Below are 15,743 nucleotides of genomic sequence, written 5' to 3'. Positions count from 1 at the left end.
GGGGCGGACACCTCCCCACCCTGGAGGGAAGGAGGTGAAGGCCAGTGTGGCTTAGAGAAGGAGGGGATAGGAATTTGGAAAAATCATTGCTGATTGCTTTTCATTTCTCCAAGTATCTAAAGCCTTCTGTTTAGGGTCTTAAAATACACAGTAAGGACCTGGAACCACTGGCCCTTACTGTAGTTGAGGGAAAGGGCAGGGTGCAGACCAGACACTGAAACGTTGCCAGGCAGTGCTCAAGGTCTGGCCGGCATCCTGTAAGGCTTGGGCTCCTCCGAATGCCCCCTTTGCCAGCTCCAGGAATACTCCTTTTAGAGCGGCCACACGGCCATCAGTAAATATTCGTGCTACTCCGGTATAGCCTGAGGTGGCCTGTTTTCCCTCCAGCTCTTAAAATCTTCTGCGTGGACCACTGCTGGGCCTGGAGGCCCCTGTCTTTAAATGGGTCTCCATGGAGGCCAGGAAGGAATTGCTTTGCTGCCAGGAGTGCATTCCAAGAGCTGTGGGCAGGGAGTTCCTGCAGCCTGTGTGCTGGAGGCCACCACGCCCAGTTCCAGCCTGATCAGTTCGGGGGGCAGGCAAGAGTGGGGTCGACTCCGTGGCCACAGCCAGGGATGGCTCAGCCCCTCAACTCAAGTGTGCATGCTGGGCTTTTCCAAAGGACGTTCACTCCTCCTGCCTCGTTAGGACCTTACAGCCTCCCCAAGGAGGCAGCCACAGGGATCCAGGCCCATTTTACACACAGGGAAACTGAGGCTGGCAGCAGGGCAGCTGATTGCTCAGGATCACATACGGGAGACTCAGAGCCTTGGCAGAAAGGTCTTCCATCCTCTACAGCACTGGGTCAGGGCCAGAGCTGCGAGGGCGTTGTCTGTGTGTATTCTGCATCTGGCTTCCCAGGTGAGCCTCACTGACCTCACAGTCTTTGCACATGCTGTTCGCCCTACCTAGAACACGCCCCACCCCACCCTGTGCCACCCCACTCTCATCCTCACCTAGTTAACTCGGATCCCATCCCTCAGCTAGGGATGCCTCCTCCAGGAAGTCTACCCTGCCCCCAGGTTAGATTAGCAACCTCCTGTGCACGCTCACCACCTTGTGTGCTTCCCTCAGCATATACTTACCCTGGATCAAAAGACCTTGATTCTCAAGACCGTGAGTGCCTAGAACAAGCCCCTACCTGTTCATCACCATCCAGCACTGGATATGCACTCAATCAGTGTTTGTCAGATAAATACAATAAATAGTTAGAGAAAAAGGAGGGAGAGGAGGAGGGAGGGAGGGAAGGAGAGTACAATTTCATAAGGGTCTCTGGAGTCCAACTAACGCCTTCCCCATGAATGTGAGAGCGAGGGGAGCCCATGGTGCAGCCCATTCCCTCCCTGTACACAGAGAGACACCAAGAGCATACAGGCGTAATGGGTTTGCCCAAGGTCTCAGAGCAGGTGTGGTGGGTTCTAGTCCAAGTCTCCCGTTCCCAGACCTGTGATTTTTTTTGCAGTGATCCAGAGGTGGGATTTCAGGGACTGTGGCAGGCCACCGAGAGAGAGACTGTTGGGTGGGGGACTTGTTGGGGAGTCTTGAAACCAGCCCAGAGGTGTGCAGGGCTGGGCGGCAGCGGGCTGTGGGGTTCACCCCCCTGTTCCAGCCGCTGTGCACTCCCAGCCTCACTTCCTCTGCGCCAGAGCCTCTCCACTCCTCAAAAGCTCGTCCACCTCCCTGGGGCTGTCAACATGCTGACCTTCCAGCTTCCCACCTGTCACCACCCGTCACAGGCAATTAGAATAATAGTGCAGGAATTTCCCCCCAGGTTCTGGGATGAATGGTGAGCAGGAGGGGAGTGAACTGCCCATGGGAGTGGGGCTGCAGGGAGGGACACAGGCTGGGAGGGCGCAGGGGCCACCACCACCCTGCCCACATTGAACGAGTGGGGAGACTGAGGCCCAGCGAGGAGGAGGGGCTTTGCCTGGGGCTGACTCCCAACAGCGACTGGCCTCGCGAGGAGTCTCCCTAACCGGAGCCTGGGAGAGCCTCCACCGTGTTCTCAGACCTCGAGCCTGCGTCCAGCCAGAGGGCGTGCCAGGTCTCATCTGGGGCTGTGGACCAAATGATTCATTTCTATATGCTCAGTGTCTAGTCCAGGGCTGGCCGCAGAGCAAACGCATCATAAATGTCTGTTGAATGAATGGTGAGTGGTGGAGAGTGAGATGGAGACCAGCCCCCTCCGCGCCCCACACAGGGTTCTATTACTCCTTCCCCAGAATCTTACACCTCATTGTGTCCTCAGGGCCCGCCCCAGGGCCTGGGTCAAGTGTGTGATCCATAAATGTTGGATAGATGGTGAACAAATGAATCTTCAAAGTCTTAGATCCAGCCAACACATACTGAGCATGTGTGGGGCAGTAGCCATGCCGTCTCTGCCCCATGGAGCCTGGTGAGGAGATAGACATGCCCACACAGAACCCCATTCCCATGCTAAGGCAGGGAGCCTCAAGTTGCTTGCTGGTGGAACTGACAAAGATGAGCCATAGACCTCAGAGCTGGACCTTGTCTGACTACTGGAGGTTGTCCCTGCCTGGACAGTCCAGGGCTGGGGTCAGCTTGATGGTGTGGGGCACAGTGATGCAACTGTAAATAAACACCGAGCCTTTGCTGCATGCCAGCCACTGTTCCCGGAGTCCTCACAACAGCCCTAGAGACTGCTAATACAGTCATTCCCACTTTACAGATGGGAAAACTGAGGCACAGGGTGGTACAACCAATGAGCAGCACAGCCAGGATTTGGACCCAGGCAGGGTGGCACTGGCCCGTCTTCCAGCTACACCATACTGCCTTTCAGGGAGGCCTGCCCTTGACTTTGGTGTAGGTTGTTGTCCTGAGGCTGTCCCCAGTTGCTGATGACCTGCTATGTGGCTGAGCCCACTTTGTCTCTTGTGTTCCAGGTCACTTTCTGGGGAACAACACAGTCATCGACGTCCTTCGGCAGGCAGGGTTGGAGGTGGAGCACACGCCCGCAGGACAAACCATCCACAGGTAAGCAGCTGGGACATCTGGGGGCGTGGGACTTGCTTGCCCACTGCTGCTGGCCCATGGGCCCTGCTGACCACATGCTATATGGCAGGCTGCACCCTGCCTTCCCGCTCAGGCCTGCAGGGCAGAGTCTTGAAGGAGCCTCTGGTGAGATGGGGCCTCCTAATGACTGGCCTTCGCCAGGCACCCACGAGTGGGGGATAGGCTGGAGGTGGGGAGACCGGGAAGGAGCTTGGTGTGCAATAGTGGCAGGAGGTCAGGGCGCTGGGAAAGCAGTGAAGGTGGGAATGGGAGGAGCATTAAGTTTTGAGAGATGTTCAAGATTTAGAGACTGGCGATCGGTGGGGCGCAAGGACTCTGTAGGACTCCCGGGTTGCTGCCTAGAGGACCTGGTGGATGCTCAGGCCCTAAATCGAGACGGGGCCATGTTTAGGGCGAGCCCTGGCTGGGCCTCTTCCCCGTGTCCCAGCCCTGCCCACACCTGGTCCTCACCTTCCTCTGACCACACCTTCTCATTGTTGCCTCTTGGCAGCAATTCCCTCACCTGACTTTCTTGCCAGGGCACACTCGCTCCGCCCAAAGAGCCATATAGGGCATCCAGTGGCCATCCTCTCTTCCTGTGTGGATTTTCTGTCCCCCTCAGGCTGGAAGCTGCCTGAGGGCAGAGGCCAGCTGGGTTCACCTGTGGTCCACAGTGCCAGCACCAGGCCGGGCACAGAGAGGTGTCGGCATGTGCTGGGCAGCCCTAGAAGACAACAGAATCCTGAAACCCGGGGCTTCCATGCACCTTGTGCACCAACCTGTGCAGGAACCTTCCTCACAGGGATGTCCAGAGTGTGATTTTGGCCCCTGTCCGTGATGTTATAAAATCCAGAGTCCAAAAGAAGCTTGAATAATCATAGCTAATGTTTATTGACTATTCACTGTGTGTTGGGCTCTAAGCGCTTTTAACTCATTAAATCCTCACAACAACCCCGTGAGGCAGGAATTGTGAGTATCCCCACCTTAAGATTGAGGAACCTGAGGCCCAGGGATGTGAAGCCACTTGCAGAAGGACACACAGCTCGTGTTTATGGTAGTCTAGCTCTAGGGCCTTCCTTAGGTCCTCACCACAACCTGTACTGCCTCAGGGGCTGGGGGCGAGGCTCAGGGGTGGGAGTGCTCAGAAATGATTGCAGCCTTGCTCTTCACTCTGCAAAGATGAGGCCTGGGGCCTTGAGCCTCTGGTCTCCCAGCTCCAGGCTGATGCCCTCCCCCGTCTCTATGGCACTTCTGGAGGAACTTATAAACACTCTCACCTCGGACTCCTCCTTCTTCTCATCTTCTGAGTCAGCCTGACCAGACCGCCCTTCCTGACCACTGGAGCCCAGCACAGATCAGTTTGTACTGGGCCAAGGGTAGGCGTGAGTTGGAGGGATGAGGGACCCAAGGTAGCCTCGGGGACAAGGCCTTCCTCAGGCTCCTCCTCACAGCCCCAAGGACCTCCACCTCAAAGCTCATTGTGTGGGTCCGGACAGCGCGGGGGGCGGGCAGGCCTGTGAGGCTGCCTCGGCTCCTATTCATCTCAGAGCCCAGGCATTAGAACAGGTATCCCCCCACTCCCCGCAGGCCCCGCTCTCAGCCTGAGTCTCCGAGTGCAGGCTGAAGTCCTGTGGGTGGGGTGAGCGGGGCGGGGATGCCGAGGAGGCCCCAACAATAAAAGCCATCATCAGCCACAGGTGCTTCCTGGATCCGTCTTTTTGTCTGCCTGTTTTGAATTATCTCCCCAGCAGCTGCGGCATCTCCTGGACTCTGGGAATCTGGGGTTGCCGTGGGGGCTGGAGGAGGACAGGCTGAGCTGATGGGCTTCTGTCCTTCAAGGAGAGAGAAGCCCCTCACCCCATCGTGCACGCGGGAGCGGAGTCGGGGGACAGTCTCCCTTGGGCGCCGGCTTGCCTTTACAATTCTCGGGACCAGGACCAACTTCCCCCAGGGTCAGATGTCCCCAGAAGGAATTCCGTTTGGACCACAGAGAGGGAAGAATAAAAGGGAGAGGAGCAGAGGGTGTTCCCAGGCTGAGGGGTGTCTGCGCACCGCTGTATGGAATGCGGAGTCCACGCCACACACTTAATCGCACGTCAGTGCCTGCTGCAGACAGCTCCGTTTGCTCGAGGGTGACATTAAAGAGAGGCCGGTTCTGTGCCAGGCACTATGTTAAGACCTCGTCTCTTTCATCCTCATGACAACCCTATGAAGTGAGTAGTATTAACTCCGTATATAGCCAGCTGTTTCTTGGACACTTGTGTCCCTGCCCTTAGTCACGTAGCCTGGAAAGTGCAGAACCAGGATGTGAACCCGTGTCTGTCTGCCTCCACCTTGAGTTCTACCCTGCTCAACACTGTCCTGCCTCCCCTGGAAAGGTGCTCAGGAGACCAGTGTTGAATGCATGAGTGGATGGTTGGGTGAATGGCACAGCAATAATGTTAATATATCATATTTAAGGAAGTTAATTACTGACATGTTTCAGCTGCGATTTGCCAGCCACCGTTCTGAGTGCTTTGCCTGTGTTAACTCACAATATCATCGTGATGCCGCTAGGAAGTACCAGCTATAATATCCCCATTTTCCAGAGCAGGAGACTGAGGCACAACACAGGGAAGTTGGGTAACTCGCCTCAAGTCCCTCAGCCAGAGCTTGTTGAACGAGCGAGGCCCTGACCAAGATCAGATATGCTCCCAGAAACCTGCCCAGGGCTCACCCTCTCACTCCTGCTAGTCTGGGCTCAAATGTCACCAACAGGGACCAGACTGTCCTCCCTGCCAACAACGCCCCCTCCCCCCCCACGGCCCACACTCTCCCTCCTGCCCCTGCTTTATTCTTCTCCTCAGCAGTTATCACCATCTGACATCAGGCCCATCTTACTCTCTGTCTCCCGCTTCAGAATATAAGCGCTAAGAGGGCAGGGGCTTTGTCTATTTTGATCGCTATTAACACCCATTACTTAAAAAGTTCCTGGTGCTGGGTAGATGCTCCGTAAATATCTACTGAATCAATAAATGAAAGAACGAACCAAAGCTCTATCTCGCAACACCAGGCGATGCTTTTCCTGGGTGACCCTCAGCCGGGCACCCTGGCATCTTCTCCTGCTGTGACAACTTTCCCACTGAATTGCGTGCCCCATCGCACCTGAATGACACGCCCCAACACGCGTGCCTCATGTGCGGTCGCCCCTTTCCAGCCCTGTTGCCCGGAGCCCGGCACCTCCACCCGAGGGGACCTCGGCCAGCCCCGCCCAGGCGACCCCAGCTGCTGCCATCCCTGCGGTCCCCTCGGCAGCCCCCACTGCCCCACCTGAGGAGGAGGACCCAGCCCTGTCCCCGCACCTCCTGCTACCCGACAGCCTCAGCCAGCTGGAGGAGTTCGGGCGACAGAAGAAATGGCACAAGAGGCAGAACAAACAGCAGCGGCCGCGGCAGTTCAATGACCTCTGGGTCCGCATCGAGGACAGGTGAGCTGGGAGGGGCAGGTCTACCAGGAGCTGGGCCTCTCTCTGGTCAGCCTACCTGAGACCCACCCAGGGCCAGACACACTCTGTTATCCGCATGCCCGTCTCTAAGGAAGCGTGGCAGGTGGGTACTCGATCGGAAACTGGCTTGTCCCTGTTCACAGGGGATCCTCCTGTTCATCCTTCGGGGTTTGTAGAGCACGCTTACACCTGACTTTTCAGTTTTCTCCATTTAAAGGTGAAGGAATAGAAGCTTCCTTCAGGTGCAGTGGACAAAAGTCTGCTTTACCCTTAGCTTTCTTGGATGCATGATGGGTGCAAAGCAGACCCCATTTGTCCCATGGGCCAGAAGGTGAAAGCAGGAGAAAATGGAACAGGCCGGCCAAATCAGAAAGCTGTGAGCTCTCTGGGTCTGGATGGCCTGAGCAGCCAACATGCTGGCAGGGAGGCTGAAAGAGGTATACTGTGTGCAAGAGAGACATGGCAGATGAGGGTGTGGGCTCTGTCTTGGGAGGGGCTGGGGGATTTGTGATAAAACCTTGTTGGAGATGGACAGGTGCAGAAATCATCCTACTGTACTGATACCTGTCTGTCCTCGGCCTGTGTGTCTGCCTGCACCACTCCCTTGGCCTGTCTGTCACCAAGACTCCTGCTGTAACCAAGATGCCGTCTTCCAACCTCCCCCTGCAGGCTCAGCACAGAGCGGTCTCCCTTAATTCCACTTTGGGGCAGAAGTCTCCACATCTGGTGAACAGCATCACCAGGGCACCCAGGGAGTGACTGTCAGGGAAGGACCCCGCCCTGGACACTGTGATCCAGCGCTGGGCCCTCGGAGACTCAGAGTCTCCACGTGGACCCTAAAACTCACCATCTGGGATTTTCCTCAGCATCCCCAGAAAGAATCACCTTGGGTACTTGTTAAATAATACCCCAGGCCCCACCACAGACCTAGTGTATTGGAATGTGTGGCACGGGGGCTTGGGAAGCCATGTGCTGAATGTGCACTGGAGTCTTCTGAGCAGCTTTGGGAAACGTGGACCCAGCTCTGCATTTATAGATGGTGAACCAAGGCCCGGGATGGGGGCTTGTCCAGGGTCGTACAGGAACCCCCTTCATGACCTTCCCTCAGCCAGGTCTCTGAGTCATAGACAAAAAGTTGACATAGTCCAATCCACTGTCTTAAAGTGCAGGGTGTGCGCTGTCTTAAAAAGACTTCCAGCAAGTAAAGTAAGAGTCCATTCCTCCTTTGGGCCTGTGTTGGCTTCAAAGCGCCTAACTTGGGTTCCTGGGAAACGTGCTTCTGCAGAGGCCCCACCAGCCCAGCCTGCCCAAGATGGAGGCACCGCTGTAGCTATACTGGCCTCGACACAGTTGGCTCGTGGGCCCGGCATGGGCTGCTTCTTTCCCACCGGGAGTGAGGGCACAGAGTTACCAAGAGCCACTTCTCAGCCCTGGGGAGGCTCGCAGGCTGCCAGGGAGGCGCTAGCAGCCCATAAAGCCCTCCAATCAGGCCATTCCCCCAGGGCCCCGATCAACCCGCTGGGCAACCAGGCCCTGCCAGCAGTGGGTCCAGCCCACAGGGTGATAGGAGGCTGGGTTACCAGCTCCAGCCACGGACCCCCAGCCCCTAACCACGTCTGAAAGGTAAATTTCGGGAAATGACTCCAAACGGTTTCCTTTTCACAACATGTCTCTCTGAAACACAGAACCTGGTTTCAGGAGAAGAAAACAGCTTTTCTTTGGCAAGAGGGAACCCCTTTTCAGTCCCAGCAGGTAAATTGTGGCTGGATAACTTTCTTCCATCTGGTTGGGTTGGAGAAGGAAATTTCCACCAACCGGCAGCCTATTTGTTGAAAGTTTCTCTGCGTCGCAGGGAAGCCGGCCCTGAGGTCCCAGAGGGGCCCAGGTGCAGGGCACAGCTTCCGTCACTCCTGGGTCTCACCCCACCCATCCTCCTAGCGTTCCCAAGAGAGGGAGCAGAGGAGAGCTCTCTGGAGGGAGACCTGGGCCCCATTTGTAGCCCTTCTGACAATATTGTTTTCCTTGGAGCTTTCATTCCGCTCAGAGTTTTCTCAGTTGCTTCCCCCTAAATCCCACCGGATCCACCCCCTGCTCTCCCTCCTCTCTCCCAGCTCATCTTCCACCTGTGATCCTACGGCGGGGCCCTAACGGGTCTCTGGCTCCTAGCCGTGTCCCAGCACATTACCCTCCGCAGCCTGAGATTCCCAGTGCTTTCCCTCGCCCCGCCCCACCAAGTAAACTTCCTGCTGCTCAGCCTGGAGGCAGAGCCTTTGCCTCCTTCCCGCCTCACCTGCTGGTCCTCCTCCTGCGGGACACCTGGGCCGCATCCTGGCCAAGCTGTGTGCTGCCCTGCAGTGGACCATGCACGGCCCACCCCCACCTTTGTCCTTGCTTCTCTCTCTGCGGGGGGTGGATGTGAGTGGACACTTGCTGAGCTCCTGCTGTGCCAGCCACTGACATCCCTCACATCCCCCGGCCCTGTCAAGAGTCCGGGAAGTAGGCTTCGCTTGACCAAGGAGGAATCTGAGGCTCAGAGAGGTCAGGCAACTTGCCCAAGACCTTGCAGCAAGTCAGGTATGGAGTCAGAACCTACAGCATCAGGGCTGTCTGATGCTGAGGGTCACATTCGTCCAGCACCACGCAGACGCCCCTGCTGCCCTCGCCTGGCAAGCGTCTCCTCCCTTCTCCCCATCCTCCCCACAGCGCGTTCCCTGTGCTCCTCTCCCCTGCATCCCATAGCCTCCCCCTGCCGACCGTGGGTATCCCGTGGGTACCCCTGTCCTGGCACAGTTCCACAGATGGCAGTCGCTCGCTTGTGTTTCTAGGCCGGGAGGCCCTGGGGACCAGAGCTGGGGTGGACTTCTCTGGGTCACCGGAGGCCTCTCTGAGGGTTTGTTGACTGCATGCATGAGTGAGAGAAGAGGGGGAGAGAGTGGGGAGGGGGCCGAAGTGCCACCTGGAGCAGGCTGGCCTTGCCTCGCCCCTCATTACTCCAGATGTAAACACATGGAAGGAAGTTTAGAGAAGCAGCAGCCTGTGGCAGGATGATTTATGGGGACCTGTGAAAGGGGCCCGGCATGTGTCCGCAGATGGCTGTGCAGCAGCGGCAGAATGGTCTCAGGGAACCCCCACATCTGAGAGCCAGGAGCAGGCAGCAGGGCTGCGACCAGGGGGCACGCCAGGGAGGAGATCATTGCCACGCTGACTATGTGCAGGGCACTGCCCCAGTCAGTCGGATCCGTGACAATCCTTGGTTTCTCCTTTTGCACAGTTAGGGCCTTGACTGGCCTCTGGGGGTCGTGCCAGCTCTGTTGTTCTCCCAGAGTCCCCCAGTGGGTTGGATAAACAAGGAAGCAGAGCGCTGGGCCATCGGGAAGGACAGTCATGAGGGGGCAGGTGCAGGGAAGAGAGCGTTTCCCGGGCTCCGGGCATGGCCGGAAGCCAGGTGCGGAGGTGGGCGTCTGTATGTGGTGGCTGCAGAGCCCCGTAGGTGCCACCATGCAGGGACGGGGGTGCAGGACACACATGCACAGGGGGTCATTGGCCTCCTGGGCCTCAGTTTCTCCAGAGGTTTGAGCAGATGGCTCGAGCCCCCGCAGAGGGGAAGAGAACCGTTTTCCCTCCCCCTGGGCCCCTGGCAGGGCTCTGCCCGCCTCCCGCTGACCTACCATCCTGCCCTGAGTTTCTCCAGCTCACCTTTCCCCCAGCACAGCCAAGCTTTCTCCTCGTACCATACAAGGTGCTCATCACCTCTGCATGAGGCCAGGACCTCGTCTGATTAGAGGACGATGCCCCCAGGAGAAATGGGGAGCAGGGTCACTCAGTGGATAAAAGCACAGAGGAATTCAGGCAGAATCCCCAGCCCCTCCTCGTACTTGCTCGGAGGCTTAGAATAAAAAGATGGTGCTTGTAAAGCAGTGAGCTGGCCTCAGACCACTGGTGACACTCAGTAACAGCTATCCCCAGTGTTGGTGGCTGACTTTCAGAGTCTGGTCTAGGATGCCACACGCCCCATCTCCCAGCAGGAAGCAGCTCCTGGGCCTTCAGTGCATACTAGGCTTAAATGAGCCCCTGGGTGAGCACATCGTTAAACAGAAGCGAGTTGGCTACATGCAGGGTGCCCAGCCCATGTCCAGTGCTAGTGGGGATAGAACAGGAAGAGTCTTGGGTCATGGCCGGACAGGGAGAGCTCCCTGCTGTGGTGCAGCCGAAAGAGTCCTGGAGTCACAGCCACTCTGCCTCTGCCTGGCGAGGAATCCAGCCAGCGAGGGCTGGAGGGCTGGGGGCCTTGACGGTCAAAGTGACCCAGTGAGGGGAGAGTGAAGGCATTCCCAGCAGAGTAGACCATGTGGCCAAAGGCCTGGAGGCTGGCATGGGCCTTAGATACCAGGACAGGGAGCTGTGAGCAAGCCGGTCACTTTAGATCTCTGCCTGCGTCTGACCGGTCTGCCCAGACAGTTCCAGCCGGGTCACATCGCGAGTTCCATCCCGGACAGCAGGGCCACCCGTCAGCCAGGCCCTCGTGCCCCCAGCTCCATCTCCACCTTGTCTCCTCGGAATCCGCTGAGGAGCCCACCACCTTTGTATTGCAAGAAAGCCACAGCTCCAAGACTCCCCAGACCCAGCCCTGATGGCTCTTAGAGACCCCCTAGTGCCAGGATTGGGGCCCTACTCCAGGAAGCCTTACAGATGAGCCTTGGGGCAGCCAGCTGACACATCTCAGGCACCAGCCCTGCTTTCCTGTGCTTTAAACCTGGGCTTCTGCCTATGATCTCACTCCTGGCTTCTGCTGCTAGAAAACATTTTAAAGTCCGAGGGTCTGATCCTGCTCCTTCGTTGTACACACGGGGAAACTGAGGCCTAGAGGGCAGGACCTGCCCAAAGTCACGCAACAAACGGGGACATCGGGCTTCTGCCTTCCACGCAGGCAGAGGGCCCCTTCCCACACAAGGGGCCCTGTCGGCTCTGAGCGCACTCGGCCCTTGGTGCGCCAGCCGTCTGTGGAGCCTGGGAACACTCAGAGTGTTTGGTTTGGCTTCGAGGCCACTTTGCCATGAGACGCTGTTCCCCAGCATAGGCCTGGGGTGGGGCTGGGATCTGGACTGGGCTTTGTGAGCAGAGTGGGCCCAAGAGGTGGGGGCATGTGGAGGGGCTTTCTGTCCACACCCCACTAACCTCGCCCCGTTTTCCTGGGACTCCTTCCAAGCAATAATTCCCCCACTCAGGTTCCAAGGGGGAGTTTGCATCTTTGGTTTTCAAGGTGTAAAAGCAAATGCCTTTGGGTGCCTTGTGAGACATAGTTTTATGATTCCTACTTGGTCCTTCTTCTGACGGCGGGGACTGCTGGGCCCCTCTCTGGGCACCCCAAGTGGCAGCTCAGCCTCCTCTCCTGAGGCCAGCCTTCCTGGCCTCCCAGCTGCTCAGGCTGGAAAGATGGGGCAGCAGCTGGGAGGAACCCTTCATTAGAAAAGAAGGGGAGGGAAGGGACTGCGGTAGTGATCCGGCTGGACGTGGGCACAATACCCTCCAGGGACTGAGGCCACAGGGGGCCTCCTCTCTGATCCTGGCAAGCCTCCACCCACGGGTGTGCGAGGTCTCGGCAGGAAGAACCATGCTTCACTCCCGTGCTCTCCGTCTGCGCAGTTAGGGATGGCACCACAGCCCAGCTGGGGCCGGGGAGGCAGACAGCCTGGTGCACGTCTTCAGGCTCAGTTTCCCCATCTTGAAAATGGGAATAATGACAAGATGACACGTGTATAGCATCAAGCACAGTGTCTGCCGGCACACAGGAAGTGCTCCATAAATGGAGGATGCTTTTAGTGAGAGAGACAAGGACACACACATAATAATAGTGCTAAAAATAGCCAACACCATACAGCACTTCCGGTGCGCCTGGCAATGTTCTAAGCACCTTACATATGAAACCCATTCAAACCTCGTGCGCATAAATAGGTGCCAATGATACAATGTGATCAGTGAGAAATGCGCAAGGCTTCATGGGAGCCTCAACTCTCCCGGGTGCCCTTAGGGACAGGAGGACAAATCAAAGAGGCCTCCAGGTGAGGAGACGTTGAATCAGGCCTTCAAAGGTGAGTCAGAAAATGGCAGCAGGACATTAGGTGTGACTGGGGATGGTGGTGTGTGCTGGGAGAGCCCAGAAAGGTGAGGTCAGCCTGCAGCAGATCATGTGAGAGGTCTCCGGTGCTCTGGAGGCCGGCATGGGGTGGGATGTCCAACGTGCCGGATTTGGGGGAGTCATAAGGGCCATTCGAAGCTGCCTGGTCTGCCCCCTCCCTTCCGGTGCTTCCCACACAATCTCTGTTCAGGAGCACCTTCCTGCCACCCATGGTGTGTGACAAGCATTTGCTCCCTCCTCTCCAGATTAGTTCTCTGGGAATTTCTATAGACAGAGGAGCACACACATCACAACTGTAGAGTCCAGGTGAGAAGGACCTCACACAAGGATGTGGTGGGTTCCTGCGGCCACAGCATGACCAGGACTAGAGCAGAGGGGGAGGGACAGGGCAGGGAGTGGCAAGCCCCTCCTTTTCTGAGGGCACACGGACACGGATGCCAGAGCAGATGTCCCAGACCCCGTGCAGGCAGGGATGTGCTTGTGACCCCCGGGCTGCCCTGCCCACCCCCCACCCCGAGGCTGAACCAGGCTGTGTGAGAGGGTCCAGCCGGGACAGAGGTGGGGCTGGGCTGCAGTGGTGATGATTACAGAGCTCACCGTGGTGATATGGCCAGTTGTCGGGGCCTCATGCCCAGCATGTGGAAACGTGGCCAGTGTGGGGCCGGGGAGCGGGGGGGATCCCAGCTGACCTGGGGAGTGAATGGCCCATCAGGGAGGGAGGGTAAGCACTGGAGAGCAGGCAGTGTCCCACGTGGAGGAGGCTCACCACTCTGCAGGTGCCCAGGGAGAGACAGGCTTCCTGCCCCGCCATCAACTGCTGGTGAGCACCCACCGGGTGCCCGGTTCAGATCCTGTCCCTGCTGTGGGTCCTGGAGCAAGTTACTTACCCTCTTTGTGCCTTGGTTTCTTCACAAGTAAAATGGGATAATAGTCTTACCTGCCTCGTAGTGTTGTCATGAGGATTAGATGTTAACGGGTCCTACGTGCTGGGCACAGACGCCGCTGGGAGCGCCCTCAGCCATGTGCAAGCTGGACTCCCGGCCTTCACGGCTGACTGCAGTGTCACCTCTTCCAGGAGGCCATCCGGGCTCCACAGTGGGTTGGGGCCCCTCTGTGCGCCCCCTGCCCCTGGCCTTCCCCTCCCATCTTTGACCCTCTGGGGTGATGGGGTTTGTCGGATCCTCCCCCTGCATCTCCCTCTGCCTCCTGCCCCCTGGGGCTGCACAGGGCAGGCGTGAGCCCATCGCTTCTGGGGCCCAGCCCTTTCCTTCATCCCAGAGCCTTCTCCCCCTTGGTCTCTCTTTGTTATGCCTCCGTCACTGTCAACTTTCTTCCCCAGTCCCTGTCCTGCCCTCTGCCCCTCTCTTTGCTCATCATTTCCTATCTCTCTCTCCAGGACCTGAGCCAGTAACCTGGTCCTGGCCCCTGCCCTCCCCTCGACTTCCCGGTGCCACCAAGTGCTGGTCTCGGCCCGCCAATTCCTTCTGCACTTCATCTCTTTTTATTTCTCTGTCTCGGTACTTCCCTCTCTTTCACGTAGGCTTCCTTCAGCCAAGAACCTCACCCATGACCTCCAAACTGGCTTCTATTTTTTTTTTTTTTTTTTTTTTGTGGTACGCGGGCCTCTCACTCTTGTGGCCTCTCCCGTTGCGGAGCACAGGCTCCGGACGCGCAGGCTCAGCAGCCATGGCTCACGGGCCCAGCCGCTCCGCGGCATGTGGGACCTTTCCAGACCGGGGCACGAACCCGTGTCCCCTGCATCGGCAGGCGGACTCTCAACCACTGCGCCACCAGAGAAGCCCTGGCTTCTATTTTTATAAGTTCATGAGGGACCACCTTCACTGACACTCCCTGTGATTAGACAGAGTGAGGCCGCCAGGGCGCCTGCCTCCCGAAGCGCCGCCCCACTCCCTCTGTGACCTGGCCCAGGGAGCCTCGCTGAGCCTCCGTTTTCTCATCTGGGGAAAGGGGGTGGTGTGGCGCGTTGAACGTTTGTTTTGAGGACCAGAGATGCTACTTATAAAGTGCGGATTCCCAGCGGGCGCTCAGTAAAGGATAGCTGTGATAATGAGGGTGAGATGGGGCGGTTGTTTGTGTGTTTTGTTTTGTTTTCTGTTTATTTCAGACTGGGGAGGGGAGGAGAGGGTGGCAGGAGGCCAGGGGCACCTGCATACAGAGGTGTGAGGGCTGCCTGCTGCAGCATGACCCCAGATGGATCTCCTCTGAAACCCTTCATTTCTCTCTGCCTGGGACCCAGTACTCTTGAGTGGTCACCCTCGAGGCCAGCTGTGTGGCTCTGGGCTGCTCACTTTCCCTGTCTGAGCCCTTTGTTTCCTTCTCCATTTTATGCGGAAAAAAACAGATTCAATAAAAAGTTGGATCTGAACCCTAAGACCACAGCCCAGGACAAGGCTGCTGAGACGCTGTTCCACGTTCCACGTATTTTTCTCCCTCCAGCACCACCGCCTCGCCACCACCACTGCCCTTCCAGACCACGCACAGCTCCGGAACAGCCAAGCCCCCCTTCCAGCTCTCCGACCCGCGCCAGCAGCAGGAAGAGCCGGGGCTGGCCAGCAGCTCAGCGCCCAGCCGCTCACAGCCCGCCCTGGGCCTCCTCCCCGCCATCGCTGCCAGCATCACAGCCCCCTTCCTGCTGCACACCCTCGGGCTCTCCTGACCTCGGCCGCCCGCCTCCCTGCCGGGTGCAGAGAAAGAAGCCAGAGAAACCAACGGGAGGGTCTGCGGCCACACCCACGGCCCCTGCCACCACCTCCAGGGGTGCCGGACACCTCATGGGTAGTCCAGACGGGATCCGTTAGAACACTAGAGCTTTATTGTACCCGAGTTACATCTTCTTTTTTGTAGAAGGATCTTAATTTCCCATAGTGCTATGGGGCTGTTTTGTAAAATATGTGTCCATATTAAAAAAGGAAAATGTATTTATTCTACTGATAAAACTATTTTTATGTGGCCAATGTTAATAACACTTTAACTAGCCCCATCGCCAACCCAGGAGGTGAACCCAGGCTGCCAGGATGTCTGCGACCTCATGGGGACCGTGGCTTTGAACTG

General features: G+C 57.6%; 1 protein-coding gene across 1 annotated transcript in view; it reads left to right on the top strand.

Annotated features, from left to right (window-relative positions):
* Window positions 1–15,348, top strand: part of TRABD2B (TraB domain containing 2B) — a gene marked incomplete at both ends in the record, with an annotated part of 218,277 nt that extends 202,929 nt beyond the window's left edge. Inside the window, 3 exons of the mRNA XM_079727957.1 lie at window positions 2,943–3,033; window positions 6,248–6,517; window positions 15,129–15,348. Of these exons, the coding sequence (XP_079584083.1) occupies window positions 2,943–3,033; window positions 6,248–6,517; window positions 15,129–15,348 (581 nt within the window). The remainder of the gene's footprint in view (window positions 1–2,942; window positions 3,034–6,247; window positions 6,518–15,128) is intronic.
* Window positions 15,349–15,743: the final 395 nt, after the last annotated feature.

Source organism: Hyperoodon ampullatus, assembly GCF_949752795.1.
Source record: "Hyperoodon ampullatus genome assembly, chromosome: 2".
Classification (NCBI taxonomy): Eukaryota; Metazoa; Chordata; class Mammalia; order Artiodactyla; family Ziphiidae; genus Hyperoodon; species Hyperoodon ampullatus.
The sequence above is the reverse complement of the archived record's forward strand: the minus strand, read 5'-3'. Positions and strand labels throughout refer to the sequence as shown.